This window comes from Panicum virgatum, chromosome 9K (genome assembly GCF_016808335.1).
Source record: "Panicum virgatum strain AP13 chromosome 9K, P.virgatum_v5, whole genome shotgun sequence".
In the NCBI taxonomy this organism is placed as follows: domain Eukaryota; kingdom Viridiplantae; phylum Streptophyta; class Magnoliopsida; order Poales; family Poaceae; genus Panicum; species Panicum virgatum.
The window spans coordinates 22411935-22432020 of record NC_053144.1 but is presented as its reverse complement, the minus strand read 5'-3'; the positions used below and the strand labels follow the sequence as shown (position 1 = coordinate 22432020).

Here is a 20086-nt window from a genome sequence, read left to right as displayed (position 1 = left end):
CTTCTCTTTGCTCCATCTCAACATTCAGACTCTTTTATGCGGCGCTGGCCTCGCGGGATGACTATTCGTTCCTAGCTAATAAACTTTTACAGCTAGGAATAGACGTCTATTGGCGAATTCCTGAATGAAAGGGGGACGTCTATTCCTCACCACGTGCGATTGGAATCGATCCAATCGCAGGCGCAAGCGCCCCCGCCTTCCCTAGCTCCGGCACCGGCCCCGGCGCCTTCGCCGGCGCCCTCCGCCGCCACCGACACTAACCAAGCTCGTCGCCGCACCGTCCAGCCGCCGCCGCGCCGCCTTCTTCTCGCCCCGCCGCCGGCACCGCCCACCGGGGGTCCGGCCCCGCCCGGTCGGCGTTGCTCCTGCGCCGCCTCGCCCTCCGTCGGCCAACCCGCCACCACCGCCGGACCGCCGCCGCCCCCGAACCCCTCATCTAGGTCCGGTGACCATTGGAGCCCCGGCAACCCGGAACCTAAAGGCCGCCGCCGCCCTCCATCACCCCGGCCGCCGGCAACCTCGCATGCGGCCGCTCCCCCCACCAATCGCCGCCCACCCCCTCCCTCTTCTGTAGCTCGCAACCCTCGCAGCTGCCCAACCCCCCCACTCCGAAGTCCGGCCGCCGCGCTCGCCGAGGAAGAAGCACAATAGCAGCGGCGCCTTCTGCGACAACACGCAACGCACTCGCGCGGGCAATAAATAGACGCGGCAGAATGAAAGCCGGTGGTGTTCCACCGAACAGAGATCACAGGGACCCAATGTACCGCCGGCTCCTCCAATCCGCACAAGATCTCGAACGAGCCAACTCAACACTGCAGCTTCTGGTCCTGAAGGGGGAAAAAAACTAAACCGAAGGCAGCAACGTTGAGGTATGGGCAGATCAGACCAGATCACTCCCAGTCCCAGAGGCACAGTCCCACCGGCCGGTGGCTGTGGAGCATCAATCTTGCCTGCGACGGCCGCGCTGCCGCAGACTGACCGGCCGGCCAATGGCGTCCCCGTTCTCCTCCCGAAGAGAATGATCGGTGGCGCAACGCCGTACGCCGTTGGCGGGCGGCGTAAACGCGCGACAGGGATCCGTGGGGGTGAGCCTCGTTCGGATCGAGCGGCAGCAGGACGCGCGATCTGGATCTCAGATTCTCAGCCGCCGGGCACATGTTCGGGACGTGGCCGTGTTAATCCGCCCCTGTACCGGGACGCTGACGGTGGCTCAAGCTCTGGGCTTGCAAATCGTTTCCCCCGTTCACCTTTTGATGATTTGATTAATGATGGCATGTTTGCTTCGATGAAAAACTGGCAAATCGACCCCGGAATCACCTGCGCTTCGGCCTTCGGATCATTTGATTGCTGAGGGAAAAAAACAACAAATATTGGTGTCCCCTTCCCTGATGCGCGCGTTCCCCTGCTCCGAGACTGACGTGGGGCGTCGGGAGGGGCGGAGAGAGGGGGGGGCGGGCAGGGGCCTGGCCCCCCTATGATCCAAAAATTTATATTAGAAATTTAAATTTTGATTAAATTTTTATATAAATTTGTATAGTTGGTCCTCCTAACAATGGAAAAAATGACTTTCTGGCTCCGCCCCTGAGCCGTCGGCAGACCCTGACCTCCAGCAGCCCGGTGGCGAGAGCGTCCTTCCTCAACCCCGACGGGCGCGTGCAACTATTTTCAGTTTCAGAGCTACTGTTCACGGTAGCAACGCGCGCCCATAACGCGGTTGCTGTTGCTGCTGCTGCTGCCGCCGCCGCCCGGGAGGGAAAGCGATCGAGAACGCCGCTGATCGATGCATCCAGCAGCAGCGTCGGGGCGGCAGCGGCAGCGCCACATTGCAGTTGCAGCAGACCCCCATTGATTCCTCCCAACCCCACTGCATCTGGTTGCGCCCGAATCCGATGAGAATTCAGTGCTCGTTTCCGGGAGCCACGGGCAGGTGCAAAGCCGGCCTCTGACCTGCACGCGCTGCCGCCTGCTGATGCAGTCGAGTCGATCCAGCGTACGTACCACCGGGCGCCGAGGGACCGGCGGCAGAGCCCATGGTTTTTTGCCGAAGCGAGCGCGCACGCATGATACCGGAAACGATCACTCGATCAGGCACACGGCGCCGACCGGCCCGGCCGCATTGAAGAAGAGGGCGGGGGCGAGCGGCCGGAGCAATGGCGCCCCGAGCGAATTCAAGGCCCCGCGCCGCCTTTTTCAGAGCGGTAGCTCGCCCCCCCCCCCCCCTGCGCGTCCGCCTGCCTCAGGCAGGGAAGGAAGACTACGCTACGGCCGGCACGTGCATGCGTAAATCGGCCCGTGGCTCACGGGCAGGCACACAGCCTATGCGCAGAGCGGCAGAGGTCGCAGGCCCGTCAGGAACCGTGCTCCTGTGGGCGCTGGTCCTGGCCTCCTGGGTGAGAGGGAAACCGCGGGGCGGCGGGGGATCCGGCGGCCATTGGCGGATGCGTTGCTGGTTGCTGGACCACGGTGGCACTCGGACCGTCGGACGTCGTTTTGATGCGCTAACCACCTGTACGAACGGGAGGAAGCATCCATGGGGACTAGAAATGGTCGCAGCGTTACCGCGCATGACCAGTGTGTGGTCTATTTATGTGCAGATGGCCCCCATTTCTTTTTCTTATCTGGTCTGGTGAAGCGAGGTAGTTATAGGTTGGAATGGGTGCTTTAGCTTCGTATCCGCGGGTTTTGAGATCTCGTGCATGTGGACTGATTTTTTTCTTTTTAGTAAATCATTATAAATGATGTGAGTTATAAAAAGAACACTACGAGCATCTAAAGGATTTACCAGCTATCTTTAACATACCAGCTATCTGTCCTACAGTGGTGGCTAGTTCGTCAGCATATACAACATTAGAGAGAAACTGCATTTATGCTATCAGCATGCAAGCAGCATCAATCAGCTGGAAGCTTGCAAGCAAATGGGGGAGGACAGCATTTAGCCCCTTCATAGAGATATTCTGGGAAGGATACTCTCTTACAGCTGAAGCTCCAAACGTACTCGTATGGCAGCTTTGATCTTCAATTAGGTGGTTGATCAGCAAAACAAAAAGCAAGTCAGTAGGTGCTTAAATGCCACATACAAACATTAATCTTTCTTCCCAAAAGATAGGTATCTTATAGGCTGTCATTTCAACATGTATACTGTTGTATGGTTCCTACATATGTTCAGGGCTGTTGAAAGCTTTGTTGGAATAAGTACTAAAATTGAAGCAATGGAAATTGCATAGCACCACATATAAGAATCTGACTCATTAGTAATCATAGTTTTGGGATCAAATACAAGGCCGGTAAATTAACCCATGTTTTTGTCTCTGTTTTTCTGATCAGTCTGTCAGAACATTGAGCAAACTACATATCTCAGTCTTCAGTATTCTTATGCTATAATCGGAGAGAACATTGAGCAAACTCCATATCTAAGAATTTAGTATTCTTAGGTTATAATTGGAGAAATTTTCCTTCGATGTGCAATGGCACAAATCAGGTTTTTATATGCAAGTGAAACTGAAATGAGAATGCAGATAAATGCACCAATGATAAGATATTGTTTGGTCTTCCAATATGATTAATAATTGCGTGCTGCCGAGATTAAAGATGCTAACTAATTGACTCGTCAAGGAGAGGAGAGAGCAGCTGAGGATGAACAATGCGTCGTAGCATTAGAGGCCGCCCGGTGGGAGGATGAAGCACGGCGCCATGTCTGGTGAGCAGCAGGGATTAGGCAGGGAGCAGACCGCGCGGCGACCCAAGCGGACAGCCTTTTGAGCGGGTTGTGGGTGGTGGTGCGTACCTGATGGAGCTGCCGGGCACGTGCGCAGTGGGACGGAGTTGCTCGGCATACGCGCCTGCTAGGGCAGTCAGCGGAGGGCTCCTCGTCGTCGGCAGGCAGAGCCATCCCAGACCCCTGCGCCTGCCTGAACTGATCGTTGCGGGCCGAGCAGGCATGCCACCGGAGGGAGCTGCCCGGACGGATTTTGTGAACGCGATTGTGACGGCGGCAGGGACAGGAAGAAGCAACAGCTAAGGGAAGAGAGGATCGAAGAGACTTCAGGAAGGCTTTGGAAATGCGCTATATACAAGCCACGTGGAAGTGTTCAATGACGTTAGTTTTTCATCCAATGCTAAAGAGAAAAAGCAGATGACGTGGCCCTATAAAATGCCTTGGTTTGATGCATAAATCGTATTAAAGATGGGCCGGATGGCGGAGACGAAGGGGATTGGCCACCAACCGTGTCGCGAGCGAGCCCAAAGTTTCGTGTCTCCTGGCGGCCGGCTGCCGCCGCATCTTGCTGCCGAGATTCTCATTCTCTCGCGTTGTCTTGTATATCGTCAGAGAAGAATTTTTTTATTTTTATATTTTTTTATTTGATTTATCAAAAATATATGTGGCTATATTTGTTTTTCAAAAATATCACCCTGCCGCCGGTTGGTTTGGCGGTAAGGAGTTACCGCCGGATGAACCGGCGGTAACATCCTTGGCCCACGGCCCATGGAAGCTACCGCCGTTTGATCCGGCGGTAGCTCCTTACCGCCAAACCAACCGGCGGTAAGTGCTACCGCCGCGCTGTAGCCCGGCTATAGCCGGCTGTAGCTGACCTGTAGATGGCAGCGCCCTACCGCCGTTTGAAACGGCGGTAGGTGTTCCCACAATTTATTTTTAATTATTTTATATGCTTTCACTGCTGTAATTAATTGTATAATTATTTTAAAGACTGTCTGAAGTGTAATTATTTTCTTTGCGTTTAGAGAAATTTCAGAAAATAATAGAGATAGCAGCGGAGGTTAGGGAAATATTGTTTATAAATTTATACAAATTAGATTTAACTCTAATAGTCTGTGACAATATATTTTCACGAGATATTCATGAGTTTTAATTACGATTTCGATGTCCTGTCACCTTGCATCAGATTCTTCTGCACCCCCGCTATAATTAAAAATGTGGGAGTACCTACCGCCGTTTGAAACGGCGATAGACATGCGTGAACCATGCATATAGACCAAATAGCTCCATCTATAAATAAAACATCGGCCCATCTCATATGAAGTCAGTAGCCATCTCATACGAAGTCTTTAGTCATCCACGCACGGCCACCATGTCTTCCTCTGGTTCTACCTACATTCCGTGGAACAAGATTAGAGAACCTGTGCCTCAAAGAGTGCAGGTTCCAATGTGCTTCTGCGGTTCGTTGTGCAAGCTGATGGAGTCCAAAGTTTTGGGCGATGACTTCGGCAGGAGATTCTTCATGTGTGAGAACTACGAGTTCGATCCGCCAAAGCGCTACGGCAAGGACAAAGCGAAGGTATCACCTCGCACTATCTAGTTTGCGCCTTCGGAGTTCAGTATGTTAATTCTAACTCGGCTTGGAAATAGAGTCCACCACCTCTTTGTGATTTCATACAGTGGCTGGACACGGAGCAATCGACCGAAGCTAAGGAACACGTTGAGCGCCAAGCAAGGTGGGCTGCGGAAAGGTGGCAGCGAATGCTGCAAGAGGAAAAAATGGAGAAGCGCAAGAAAGATAAAGAAGAGATCGAAAAGAGGTTCGCAGAAGTTGAACGTCGGCAGGCGGAGGAGCGTGAAGCTGATAGGGAGAGGAAGCGAGAGAGGGCCCGCCGTGCGAAGGAGGCGGGACCCGAGGCTATTAGGAAGGGGAAGTATCCTCGGTGCACTCAGTAGATGACTATCATGTAATGTTCGAATTTCATATCCCCTAAGGCATGTTAGGTCTAGATGGAACACGACATTAGCGTGTTCCATGTACATGCCAGTGCAATTGTTATTGTAATTTCAATCTCAAATTAATCGGCATTGTGTAATTTGTACTAGCTGTAACTAAATTATTCAGAAGCATTGCCCTACAAATAAACTTTTCAGACCGACGCGATAACAATTCCATTGGCATATATCGGCCAGTACACACAATAAAAACAATGAAAACAATCACCGTTCAAACATTGAACACAAATTAAATAGTGGTCCACACAATTCAACGCACAGAACACATGACATGACATGTCAGGACCTGTTGCAAACTACGGTAACGAGGTCCAATACTAAACCTAACAAGCCTTAGGTAATTCGAACAAACGTTACATTATTTATTCAGACGTAGCAGTACAACATCAATCATTCACGGGCAGTACCCTTATCACGTCCCGCGATGTCTGGTTTTGCACGCTCGCCTTTGCGTAAATCTTCATTCACCTTCTTTAACCACTCCATATATTGCTGATCACGATAGGTGATCCACGTGTCAATCCACTCATGGAAATGACACCAATGAGTATGCGTGTCATCACCAGCGTACTTTTGCAAACAACAAACGATTCAAAATTAATAAAAATAATAAAAGCATATTTACAAATTAATCTATACCTGTGATGTTGCACCTCTTTTTTGGACTTCCTCGATATTCTTGCAACACCAATATCTCTGGCCAAAAGTCTCGTAATCACGAGATATGTTCGGAACACAACGCATTTGGCAATAGCAATCTGGTGGCTCTACACCTTTCGGTCATACATTGCAATCTGTAATACATCTATTGGGATCGTTAGGAGAGGGTCCTAAATTAGCCTCCATTTCCCGACGGAAAGCTGCCCGGGAGAATGAGGAGCTCATAGCTGTTTGGTTGGGCTAATTAAAAAAAGTGGAAACTGAATTGCAAGTCTGTGCTCTCGGGAACCACAAGGTGCTCTTTTATAGACGCAGGGCTGCTTGCATGTCCAAGCACTTTGAACACAGATATTATCTCTCACTGCTCCACAGTCGTCCACGGTTCTGCACTCGCACGCTCCATAGTGCGCACTCATTCCACTAAAAACAACAACAGGACATCTCACTGCTCATACCATCAGTACTCGCACGCTCCACAGCGTTCACTGCTACCACTTTAAACACGGATTATTGCATCGACCTACTCATCGCATCGCCCACTGTAAACTCGTCGTACTGTCACTGCATCGACCTACTCGTGATTATTGCACTGCCCTGACACCTCCCATCGCCCGGAACACAACACGGTACCGGCGTAATCGTCACAATGTTAACCATAGTAATTACATCATAATACAACGTTAATGAAACACACAGCAGAAATGCAGTGGCATGGCAGAACCCGTTGCAACTACGGTTAACAGATTCTGATCTAAGCTAACATGCCTTATATAATTTAAAAAAACCCAACAAATACAACGATGCAGCATGTCACTTGTACTAGGTAGTCCTAATAGTCGTACCCCCACGTAGCAAACTGCATTGAGCCTTCTCCGCAGTAACCACCCATTGCAGGTTGTGCAGACGGTGGTGCCGGAGGGGCAGGGCCCTTGTTCTTATGACAAGGGCAGTTGCAGTAAAGAATAGTGAAAGGTTCATCTTGTGAAGCGGCAGCATTGCTGGTATCATCATCTTCAACGTCTTTGTTACCCTCGCTCACTTCCTCGTAATGGTTCACCTTGCACTCCAGATCAAAGATCTTTATCTGAAGGTACTCGATGAACTCCTGAACTGAATCAATTGGTGCAGGATCGACCCACCTGGTAAACCCACAGTTTTCTGGAGCATCTGAAGACTGCAAAACAAATTTCATGTAAGGTGTCTCAATGAAGATAAAGAAATAAAACAACCGAGCATTACCCATGCGTGTGGGCATTTGAACCGCCATCCATCCCGTCGGCGCACATCTGCACTAAGCAGTCCTCACAATGTCTGCATTTTGGCCATGTTTCTCTACGGTTATCGTATTGTCGAAGAGGAGTTTCATTGGTAAATTCAGTCTTGTGCTGTGGCGGAAACTCAAACACTGGTTTCGGAAAGGAATCAGGTCTAAGAGGCCCCTCCCATATTATGGGGTCTCCCTTTCTTCCCCCTTTTCCTTTCCCAAAACCGTAGTAATTCTTCCCGCTAGACCCACCTCCAGACATTGGGTATACAATGAGCTTTGGTGTTTGAGTGGTGCTGGGAGTTCACAAGCTTGTGAGTATTTATAGGCGCACAAAGGTCTGATACCCGGAGTGTGGAGTGTTAATGCACATGAAAATCCTACTGTATTTGCACGCTCCACAGCGCTCACTCCTACCACTTTAAACACGGACACGACCTCTCGTTGCTCTTGATTTGTACCCTCGCACGCTCAACACCGCTCACTCCTCCCACTTTAAACAACGACACGACGTCTCACTGCTCATGACTTTAGCACTTGCACGCTCCACAGCGCTCACTCGTGATTATTGTACTGCCCCGACATATCTCATCGCCCGGAACACTGCACGACACCGGCCTAATCGTCATAATTTCACTGCACGGACATATACCATCGCCTGAAACATTGCACCGGCCTACTCATCATAATGGTACGTAATGGACACATCGAATCATAGTCTCAACATGCATACATAACATGGTATGACGGAACAAAGTAATTAACAAGCTACAACCTGTAAACTAGATGCGTACGTATCAATATAAGTACGGAAAGAATAAACATTTATGTACTCACACTAAACTGTAGAAGCCACCTCTTTGTAGGTCCGTGTGCGTGGTTCGCAGGCAAGGGCCGGTACGGCAACGCTTGCTCGTTGCGCTGAACCCCGGCGAACCGAGCCAAAAGGTCGTAGCGCACGGCAAGGCTAGAAGCATCGCCACGTCCTGAAGAGTAGAGGTCATCTCACCGACCGGGAGGTGAAACGTGTGCGTCTCCGGACGCCATCGTTCAAGAAGTGCCGCGAGGAGGGACATGTCGAACTGGAACCGTGGAGCCCTGTCCCTAGGTCGACGTGCAGGGTCCGCCATATCTCCCTCCACAAGTCGCGCAATCGGGAGAAGACCTGAAGCGCGTAACCTGCATCGCGAAAATGAAAATCAAGTTAGAACAAAAGATTAAGGAAACAATTAAAATATGTGACAAATGTAACCCGTACCTAGGAACCCAGCGACGGTCTATCGGCATCGTCGACATGGGCACACGAGCCCGAAACGTCCCTAAGCTGATGCCACGGACCGCAGACATGTACGACCGGTGGCGCTTGTCGACGAGAGCATCTAGCAACTCAGGGGTAGCTCCTTCCTCGTGCGTCATACCTGTATAATGAGATTTATTACAAATAATTTCATAACATAAATAACAATATTAAGCATAATAACATTAACGTAAAACAATACTAAATAAAATTTCAGAACATAAATTAAGTAATACAATAAATTTTTAATAAAATACTAAATAAAACATAACGTAATAAAACATAAATTAAGTTGAACATACATTTGCGCCACATATTCCAACAAATATTCGTACGCCAAGACGAAATCAGTTTACGACATATTAGTTCTTAATATTACATAATTTAACATCGAACATGATTCAATAGCGAATGACAAATGACAATCGTCATCGATCACATAAGGCCATCGTTGTTAGGACGGCGGCCACGACGACCCGTTGCCTGCGGTGCCGGATTTGGAGCAGCTTCTGATGGGCCCGCTCTATCTGTGCGGCCACCATAACTCAATGCCATACAATACTTGTACGTATGACCCGTCTCATGGGACTTCGAGCAGAGGCGGACATCTCGACCAGCCTCAGATCGATCCATCTTATTTCTAATGCGTTTCTTCTTGCGTCGGCCCACCCCTTGAAACATTTCTGGATCTGGATCTGGAATGTAAGTTGCATTGTGTCCAGGATCAGTTATGAAGTCTCCAAGGATGCGAAACCCATATATCTCGTGCCTCTAAGTCATCCAAATAGTTTCCTTCATGAAGTAATTTGAGACATACATACGAGCCTGTAGTCCACCAGCTTCAAAACAGGCAGCAATGATATGTGTGCACGGCAGGTGCAGCAGCTTTGGCTTATGACATGAGCAAATACAAGCATCAGGACGGAGAACACACTCCTGCACATGCTTCTCACGCCAGCCCCCCATTCGGCCTTTGTCCCTACACATCACCTCGTACCGACGTTCCATAGAGCCAACTGGAGTCACCCGATGTAAACGGACCTTTTTGAAAGCTTCCTCCATATGCTCCGTAACCTTGTATCCGTAAACTTTGCGATTATCGACCATATTTTTCTGTGCCACAGCGTAACGGTCCCTGAAGTACTCGCAAGTGCGATACAAGAAGAACTCCACGATCCCAACAAGTGGCAATGATCTTACACCACGCAGCACCCAATTGTATACCTCCGCTAGGTTCGTAGTCATTAAACCGTACCCAGCACCTCCTTCATCAAACAGTAAAGCTCGTTTCTCTTTTGGTTCGTGCTCAATCCACTCAGAGAATGTCTTAATTGCCCTTCTCCTTTTGTGCCTGACATTCGGACCGTCCAAGCCCACATCTTCAAGCGAGACCTGGTCGTCCTCCTCTGTATTGACAGATCTCTTCGCTAGCTCCGCCGTTTGCTTTTTTGTTAGCTCATCCAATTTTTTCCATAGGAAGTTGAATTTCCTTTCCTGATTCTGGCTGCATAACCGCTTGAATAGATTCATAAGGATTTTGTTCTTGAACTGGGTATGAAAGTTTACCCCCATATGCCTCATGCACCACCTACTATTTAGGTCCAGCCAAAGTGCAGTCCTACTACGCTCAGTAGAACCATTCTGTATGTCATCGATTGCTTGTAATATACCCTTGTGCCGATCATGAATCAAACACACGTTCTCTACATCTTTGACAATCAACTGCTTCACCCTCTGCAAAAACCAATACCAAGTATCCCCTGATTCTTTCTCCACAAAGGCAATTGCCAAAGGCAACAATTGTCTGTTACCATCAGCTGCAACAGCTGTGAGGATTGTGCCTTTATATCTTCCTGTAAAAAATGTCCCATCTATACAAATGACTGGCCGGCAGTGCGGAAACGCCTCAATGCAAGCGCCCAAGGCCAAGAACGACCGTTGAAGTACCTGCTTTCCAGGCTTCTGGGCACATGGATACGTTTTCAAGTCGTAGTAGCTACCAGGATTTCTAAGACATATAATGTGCAGCAATGCCGGCATATTGTGATACGAAGCTTCATACGTCCCCCACCTTATCTGCAGTGCTTTCTGTTTCGCTCTGTAAGCTTTGTTGTAGCTAATTTTATATTTAAACTCCTCCTCAACAGCACAAATGATTGACTTAGGTTCATAACTAGGATTGTCCACGATCAAAGGGTACATGTAGTTAGCAATGAAACCTGCACTGAGGTTGCGGTGCTGTGGGTCTAAATGCTCAAGCAGGCATGTGTGCTCCAAAATTTTTTTAACCTCCCAGAAATCCTACCACTTGCCCATAGAAGCATACACCCTGAAAGGACATTCGCTTCTCACACAACGCACGTCATATGTTCTCGGACTGCTCTTGACAACTTTGAACTGTCTTTGCAAAGAGAGAGTCGACCAACGTTTTATAGCTTCCTTCATGTTGTCACTGTTGGCATACACCGAACCGATGCATACCCCATTTTGCCTGTACTCCCAAGGCACCGCTTCACTTTCATTTACACTTAATTTTGAAAAATCATAATCGGACCAGTTGTGTGGGACATGATAATCTTCGTCGTCGTCGTCATCATCATCATCATTATCATCATCATCATCATCATCATCATCATCATCATTCGAGGAGTCATCATTCATTGCATTGTGCTGTTCTTCACCCTCCCTCTGAAACTCTTCAACTATCTCTGGAATGTTTTCCCCTTCATCAGCCTGACCAGTTGCTTGACGAGGTTCGTGTGCAGCATGTTTATCATCTTCTAAAATCTCGAGTTCACCACCTTCTTCATGAGATTCATGCATCGTCTCAGTTTCTTCCGATACTATATCTCCCTGCCCTTCATGATCCCCGCCCGCTTCAGTTCTTAAACTAATCTTCTCGAATGCTTGAACAAACAACACAAGCGGTAAGCCTCGGCTACTACTTATATTGACATAGTTCCTCCAGTTTTGCGTCCCTTCAAGCGGCAATAGCTCCCAAAATACTAGTTCCCTTCGACTGACTACTGCCATGACAGAGATCTCATGTTCATCTCGACTAAGGCCGAAAGCTTTAAATAGCCAATTGGATATTGAAATCCAAGTCCTCTCTCTAGCTCGGGGTATTTTTTTGTGATCGAGCTAAACTCTGACAAATCTACCCCTTCAGGACCATATCTAACTTCTCCTGACCCATAGAACACTTGAAAATACAAATCATCTGACATTCTTGCCAATATTTACGACAATAATTACTCTTCCTTAGAATTTAATCAACGCTCAAAAATAATTCTACTATTTTTACATATATCTTAATTATTTCTCTACAATTTTTATTACTGACAACAATATCTATTTTTCTATAATATAATATTAATTAATAATATTTTTATGCGACAAATATGTCTGTTTGAACTCATTAATATTTTCAATTATATTCGTATGTAAACTAATATTTTCAATTACCTGTTCTACGATTTTGTATCGTAATAATTTATTTTCGAATCACTAATATTTCTACACATATAAAAACAAATTTCTACACATGAAACTATATTCAAATAATTACACGCTAAAAACTATTTCTACACATAAAATTATATTCAAAAACACTAATATTTCTAATTCTAATGTACCAATTATTATTACTAAAATTAAATTTAAAAATATACCTGCGATCTGAGTGGCGAGCGCCGCCTCGGTGCGGCGGCCGGGAGCGCTGCGAGCCGCGCCGCCGGCAAAGCCCGGCTCGCGTGCGGGAGCCGCGCGGGGCGGGCGTGCGCGCGGCCGGCGGGGCGGGCGGGCGGCGGCGCGGGGCAGCGCACGGGCGGGCGGCGGCGTGGGCGGAGGCGTGGGCGGCGGCGCTGGGGGAGCGGCCGCGCGGTGTTTAATACCCGGACCTTACCGCCGGTTGAAACGGCGGTAGGTTCTTACCGCCGGAAGGCCCGGCCCACCACGGCCCACGGCGGAAGGATCCTACCGCCGGTTCATCCGGCGGTAACAACCTTCCGCCGGATGAACTGGCGGCTGGGTGACATTTTTGAAAAAAAAATTCACGAAATATATTTTTGATAAATCGAATAAAAAATAAAAAAATAAAAAAACTCCGTCAGAGAATGTGAGTTCGGCCCGTTCTGGCAACAAGAGAAGCGTATCCTTGCGGCAGGCCAGGTTTGGGTACCGAGCCCAGCTCGGTCCAACAACAAACTAGCAGGGCTCTCCTATTTGGGCCGAAACTAGTAGAGCGCGTGCACGTTACTACTGGGTACGATGAATCAGCCCACGCGCGGGCATCGGAGCGTCGGAACGGGAAAGGGGAAAGGCAGGGGACACGGAAACTGAAACGCCTCCGCCTCCATCCGCTCCTTCCGCGACTCCGCGTCCACGACGACAACTACGAGCACACACCACGACGCCACTTCGTGCGGCGACTGCGGCGGCGGGAGGAGGATGAAGCGGAGCGCCATGGACCTGCGCCAGGAGCAGCCACCTCGCTACAAGGTTCGGCTGATCGCTCCCCCTCGGTCTCCTCGCTTCGCCGCGATCGGGCCCATCGTAGCGTTAGGTCGTCTGTTCGTGTGGCGGAACGGAACGCGAGAGTTGGTGGGAGCGGCGCGGCGCGGCGCGGCGGCGCCTCTCGCGGATTCGAGGGGCGCGTGGGCGTCGCGGCCGAGTAGGGGCACCCAGTCTGTGGTCCGATCGATCAATCGACCAGTGCTTTTTCGAGACGTTTTCTTGATCGCGGTGTGAACGTGTGATACTTATTTCAAGGAAGTACTGGTGTTGGAGGTGATTTGATTCTGTTTTGTGAGGATGTTGCTCTCGGTACGGTACTACTATGGTTAGCAAGATTTGATGCAACTTTTTAGAGAAGAAAAACACTCGGATTTTGGGGTAAGAAGAGATGGATGGGATGCTCGCCTTCTCCAACGTTAGCAAGAACCTTCGGTGATTAATTTGTGTCGTCCCAGGTTTGGAGCTCCGGCGATGCTTGTTCAAATTCTTGGTCCTCAGTCCTCACGGTGGTGGACTGGTGGCTGCCGGGGCACGGGGAGGTGGAGGAGGCCGGTTAAGAAGGGTAGGGGGCCGGGGGTGGGGGCGTCATGACCGTGGCACAGTGCCATATCCAGCAGCCCCCCTCCGGAAATGAGGAAGGAGGGGTGCTAGCATTGTGAAAAATGTAGACCAGAGGCGAGGAAGAAGGGAGTGGTGGACTGGTGGTGGGGAGCTCGCCATGAATCCATGATGGCACACATCAGGGTGGGAGGCGAGTTGCATGGGGGCAGTGTGTTGGTGGCAGCGGTAGAGATTTGTGGCCTGGGAATGGTCTCAGAGGTGGAAGATGACTAGCAAACACGAGGAAATAAATGATTATGTTGTACGTACTTTTTGATTCGAAGGGCTCTGAAGTCATATAAGAGTAGTTTAGTTTCTAGTAAAGTTTTAGGGAAAAAAATAATTTCTAGTAATGTTTCTAAGCTTCTGGACCCTGATTTCGTGGTGGTCAGGGCAATTATTTTTCATCTGAACCATGCCAACAGAGTATCAGACGCTGCAACTGGTGGGCAGCTTGATTTATTTTGGATGTTCCATATGAGGCCATGCTATGATGTATACTGATAGGCTGGTAGCCAAAGGTCTTAGGCTCTTAGCAGCTTTGTGGTCGTGATGCCCATGTCAGTTGAGATTGTTAGTCGCAGTCTTGTTACATTTTGGCAAGTTATCATGTAAGTATTGCGGTACTGGTGGGTGCGTGTACGGATTGTATGTGCCACCTCGAACTCCTTTCTTCCTAATATAATGATGCGCCATGATGCCCATGTTAGTTGTGGGCATGTTGCTTTCCGGCAAGTTCTCATGTAGCTAGTGCGGTTCTGGTGTGCGTGTGTGTGGGTTGTATGAGCTAGTCATCTTGAACTCGTTAATATAGTGATGAATGATTGTCCTGTACGTCCAGAAAAAAAAGAGTGATAAGAATTGGAACTCTAGTCAGTGCTTTACTGTAAGCTCTGCCATCCCATGCAGTATGACCAGTTCTTGCCTTCTTGGAAGTCTTTTTTTTTAAAAAACATGCTTGGAAGTCATTTGACCCTTTGGCGTTATCAGCATACTTAAATTTCCTTGTACATCCTGGATCATGAAATTCACAATGTAATTACTATTGCTGTATGTTGCGAAGCAAAATAGATAATATCAAAAGGGTTGAGGTTTTGTGTGTTCTATACACTAGCTTCATTCTTGATCTGATGTTCTTTTATTGTAGACTTTGATGGATTATATTTTTTGAAAGATCGAAAATTCCTTAGTAATTCGGTAGTTCCACTGTCCTCTTTGCAGATCCAGGTCAAGATGGTGAAAACGGTGGCGCTTGATGTGAGGTCCACTGATACCGTTGATCAGATCAAGTCTAACATAAGTGCCATAGAGGGGATTGACAAGAGCCAGCAAGTGCTCTTTTTTGGTGGAAATCAGTTGGAGAACAACAACAGGCTCGCTGATTACAACATCATGACAAACTCTTCTGTCGACCTCTATGTAACCGACGGGATGCAAATATCTGTCAGTATCCCCTCGGTTGGAAAGACAATCAAGCTCAATTTGAAGAAATCCCAGAGTGTTGCTGATGTCAAGTCAGAGATCGAACAGATGGTGGGAATTCCTCTGGATGAACAAATCCTGATGTATGGATGCAAACAGCTTGAGGACAACAAGTTGTTCAGTCAGTGTGGTTTGAGCAATGGCCACACCCTGCATGTTCTGGTCCGCCCAACTGACAAGCTGCGTATATCTGTCAATGTTGATGGTGAAAGAACTATGAATCTGGATGTCAAAAGCTGGTATACTGTTGCTGATGTCAAGTTGATGATTGAGACCTTTGAGGGTTTACCTGCACGCTCACAGATACTAATGCGAACTCAACCTGGCGGTGCTGAAACACTGGAAGACACTGAAACGCTGCAAAATCAGCACATCAGGAACAATGACACCCTCGTGCTACATCAGAATATCCAATTCTTCGTCAAGACATATGAAGGGAAGTCGTTAATGTTGTCTATGAGGACGTGTGACACGACGGACAAAGTCATGGAGAAGGTTGAAGCAAAGCTGCTGATGAAGGCAGGTGTCTACTACTTGCGCTACAGGGGGCATGTTATGTGTCCTGGGGATACTCTTCAGAAGCACAAGGTCGAGACCAATTCCACTGTCGATGTCCGCCTTCGGAATTCAAATGAATGTAGTATCCAAGCATGCCAAAACAAAACACACTAGGGAGCTAGCTGCTACCTTCTTCGGGCGAGGTCAAGGAGCAAACTTAGTTGCGTAGCCTCACAGAGGACTATATGTCTATATTGCTTCACCATTTTGCGGTTAGCTGGATGCTTGTGATTTTTCGTTGGGTAAGGTCCTATGTCGTCTGTCTGGTAGGCGTGCGGTTAAGTGGATCCTTGCTTGTGAGTCTTGGTTGGGTAAGGTCTTCTGTCGTCTGTCCGGTGGATGTGCTTCTGCATCGTCTCAGGAACAATGGCTTGTTTGCCGCTCAAGGAGAAGATGCAATTCTGTTATGGTTTTTCTCATTATCATTCCTTGATATCGTAGCAAGTTTTGCCATCTATCTAGGTCTCTATGGTCTATGGAGCACCTTTAATTTATTACTGCACCAAAGAAAAGAAAATACAAGGTGTCATTGCACAAAATCCTCTTTAGGAATTTGACGTTCTTGCCCCCCTATTTAGATCTCAAATGATGATTTTACCCATATTTTTTTTACTTGTGCGATTTTATCCTTTTTTTCAGAATGAAGACTCCGTTTACCCTTACTTTTGACGGCCAGACTAGTTTAGGGTCGCCCATAACTTGGCTTCCGTACGGTCGATTTTCAGACAGCGTGCCACTCAGCCATCCTTTCTCCAGCTCGTAGCATCCACCTAATCATTCACCCTGTTCGTTTGGCTGCTTCTCCAGCCAGTCAACTGTATTTTTCTCTCATACCACTCCAGCACCAGCTACCAGCCTGCCAACAGTATTTTTCTCTCACACCACTCCAACACTAGCTACCAGCACCAGCGCAGCGAACAGGGTGATTGACGTCACAAGAGCGCACACAGAGCCCAGGCTGACAGGCCACTGCCCCTCACGTCACCTCTCACCTAGTCTAAGCCTAGTCGTCTCGTTCCCCTGCTCCACTCAAACAATATATCAGCATGTATCAAACAAATATATAACAATTTTGTGTAATGAAAATTTTATTGATTAGTTTTGTATAAAAATATGATAGAGAAAAATTCTAAATATAAAAATTCCATAAAAAAGTTGAATGAGAATATTTTGCGACAAATTTTTGAAAGAAACGTCTGAAAATTTTTCTATATGAAAAAATTCTGTAGCTAAAAAATCCGAGCAAAAGAATCTCAAGCAGAGAACTTGGAGATAAAAGTTTTTTTTGGAAAAACTTGGAGATAAAAGTTTGAACACAAAATTTCAAGACAAAAAAATCCAGGAAACAAAAAACTGGAACAAAAAAATTTCAAGAAAAAAAATGTAACACACAAAAGTTAGCAAAAGAAAATTCAGCAAAATTTAAAAAGGAAAAAAAGAAATAGAAAAGGTGGAATGGAAAAGGAAAGACGGAAAAAAAAGTGAAACTGGGAGGCGTGAAGGGAGCGGCCGTGCATGGCCCACCGGCCCCCCACGTGCACGGGCAGCAGCTGCGTCGACCGCGCTGAGCGCTCCGCGCAGTCAACCGTAGAACCAGTTTGTGCACTTTTGACACTGTTAGTTGTATGCCCACTAACGGTACCCTTAACTCTATCCACATGCTCTCTCATTTCTCATCCCCAAATCATCCTATTCCCCTCCTCCATTGAACCCTAGCGCAGCAGCCAACAGACGGCGGCGGCTGCAGCGGGTGAGAGTGTGGGGGGGGAGCGTGCAGGCCAACAGCTCGGGCGCGTGCGGGGAGACGACGTCAGTGTGCGACAACTCGGTGGGGCAGGCGTCCAGAGCTGGCGCCGCCGATCATGCCGCTCCACAGGCCCAGCGCGGCCAGCGAGCCAATGGCGTTCTCCGGCGCGCGGCTCGCCTCGCCATACCGACCCAGCAATGACAGCCTCTCGGCCGCCGCCGGCTTCCCCTCCACGGCGTCGTGCTCGGTGCGCGCCCCGAATGGCCCCAAGCCGGCCGCGTACCAGAGCTCGCTCAATGCATGGCAGTTGCCGCCACCGGGGATGCCCATCATGCCCACCCCCGCTAAGTGCACCTTGGAGTTGGAGATGGCGCCATCCAACGCGCCACCACACTGGCGGATCCTGCGAGGATTGGGTCGGTCGTACTTCCAGTCCAGAAGGCCGCTGCGGGCGGAGGCGGATGCTGCTGCATGTCGGAGAAGGATAGGTGGTGGCCGCTCCTGCCGCTTGCCGCGTGTGTGCCCGCAACATCGGCGATGCGGCGGGCTTCTTGCCACTGGCGCGCTTGTTCTTGCCACAGCTCCGCCACCGCACGAGGAATGATCCTGCAGCGCTAAGCCTGATAGCGTGATGGGCAATGGCCTTTGCTTGGTTTCCTTCTCAAGATTCTAGAACACTCAAGCTAAGAAAAAAATCTTTCATGTATGGAGTACTAGATAAAATCTATTTGCAAAACATATTGACGGATGGGTGTAACTTTTCGCGATGAATCTAATAATAATAATTAATCGATGATCGACTACAGTAACCATTTTCTAATCATGCGGTCATAAGTCTAAATAGATTCGTTAGGATTACTGCCGCAGGGTTCTGGAGTTAGTTTTGTAAATTAACTTTAATTTATTTGGCACACTTAATTAACGGTCAAAATTATTTCTAGAACTGACTGAAACCAAACAGAGCCAATGCGTGAGATCTCCAGCTGCACCAGTGCTGGCGTCAAGCTAACAACCAAGTAGCAGACTAGCATGTGGTGGGAATTTCGCCATAAGTCTTAAACTCTCATCAGCGTGGCTTCAGATGTATCGATATTTAATCATGCTTCATTTTATAAAGGAAAAGCTATACCTCACTTGTGTGATCGGCAGCTCTTTCTCACTCGAATTTGTGGCCGTCCGATACTTTCTGGACTTATTTTGATCATGCGCTGCGTCGGAGTAGGAATCAGACCAGGCAGCCCCTGTCCTTTTTTTTTTGCTGCGGCGGCGCGGCCCGCTGCGCTCTCTCTCTCTCAGATCGAGCTAATTGCTGCGTCCGCCCGGCCGCAGTCATCTCTCTGAGCTTGCTGCCTCGCCCCTGCCATCTCTCTCTCTCTGATTTTGCTGCCGCATGATGCCCCTGTGTCTTGCTGCATCCGCACTGCCGCTGCCTCTCTCTCTCAGTGAGGCTAGCTTTTGCTGCGGCCGAAGCTGCACTTCTTCTAGCTTTGCTGAGAGTGGAGAGGAATTTTTCCTTGATGTTCATTTAGAATAGGATCATTTATAATGTTCCAGTGTTATCAAGAAATTTGTTTTCTGGGTTATTAGTTATTAGTTTGTTATGAAATTTGTTTTTTGGGTTATTAGTTTGTCTGTTTTATGTAATTATGCTTTATTTGTTTTCTATAATTTTTTTGGTTATTAGTTTGTCATAAAATTTGTTTTCTGGATTATTAGTTTTCTATGCTTTATTTGTTTTCTGTAAATTTTTTTTGGGCTATTAGTTTGTCATGAAATTTGTTTTCTGAGTTATTACTTTGTCTTTAAATTTGTTTATATTCTCCATTATTTTTTTACTTTTTCTGGTTATTTTTTTTACTTTTTCTGAGTATACAATTTTTGGGTGACAGCAGCCTTTGTTTCACTCGATTTTCTACTATTGTATTTTTGAGTGATTCTGGTGCCTAAATCACACGTGTGAGCCAAAGCTCCAAATACTCGAGTACCGAATAGACGCTTCCTTTTATAATGGCAAAATCCATTTTAGGTCCGTTAAAATGTTGTCCGGTTATTCTATTCAAAACAAGAGTAAAATAATCAAATTCACATAATAGTAGGAGTAAATTCGTAAAGACAAATTGTTATTTCTATATATAGCAATTTTAACACCATCAACTGGCTTTCACGGAATAGGGTCAAACGATTGCTTCGTTTGCAAGAGGTAGGAGTAAATTCACATAGTTCAAAATGTAG

The 20086-nt window shown here is 48.0% G+C and overlaps 1 protein-coding gene across 1 annotated transcript; it reads left to right on the top strand.

Annotated features, from left to right (window-relative positions):
• Positions 1-13281: 13281 nt before the first annotated feature.
• LOC120650800 (polyubiquitin-like) lies at positions 13282-16532 on the top strand. The gene is made up of 2 exons (XM_039928081.1): positions 13282-13452; positions 15289-16532. Exons 1-2 carry the CDS (start codon positions 13402-13404, stop codon positions 16219-16221), a joined length of 984 nt encoding a protein of 327 aa, XP_039784015.1. The 5' UTR covers positions 13282-13401; the 3' UTR covers positions 16222-16532.
• The last annotated feature ends 3554 nt before the right edge of the window (positions 16533-20086 follow it).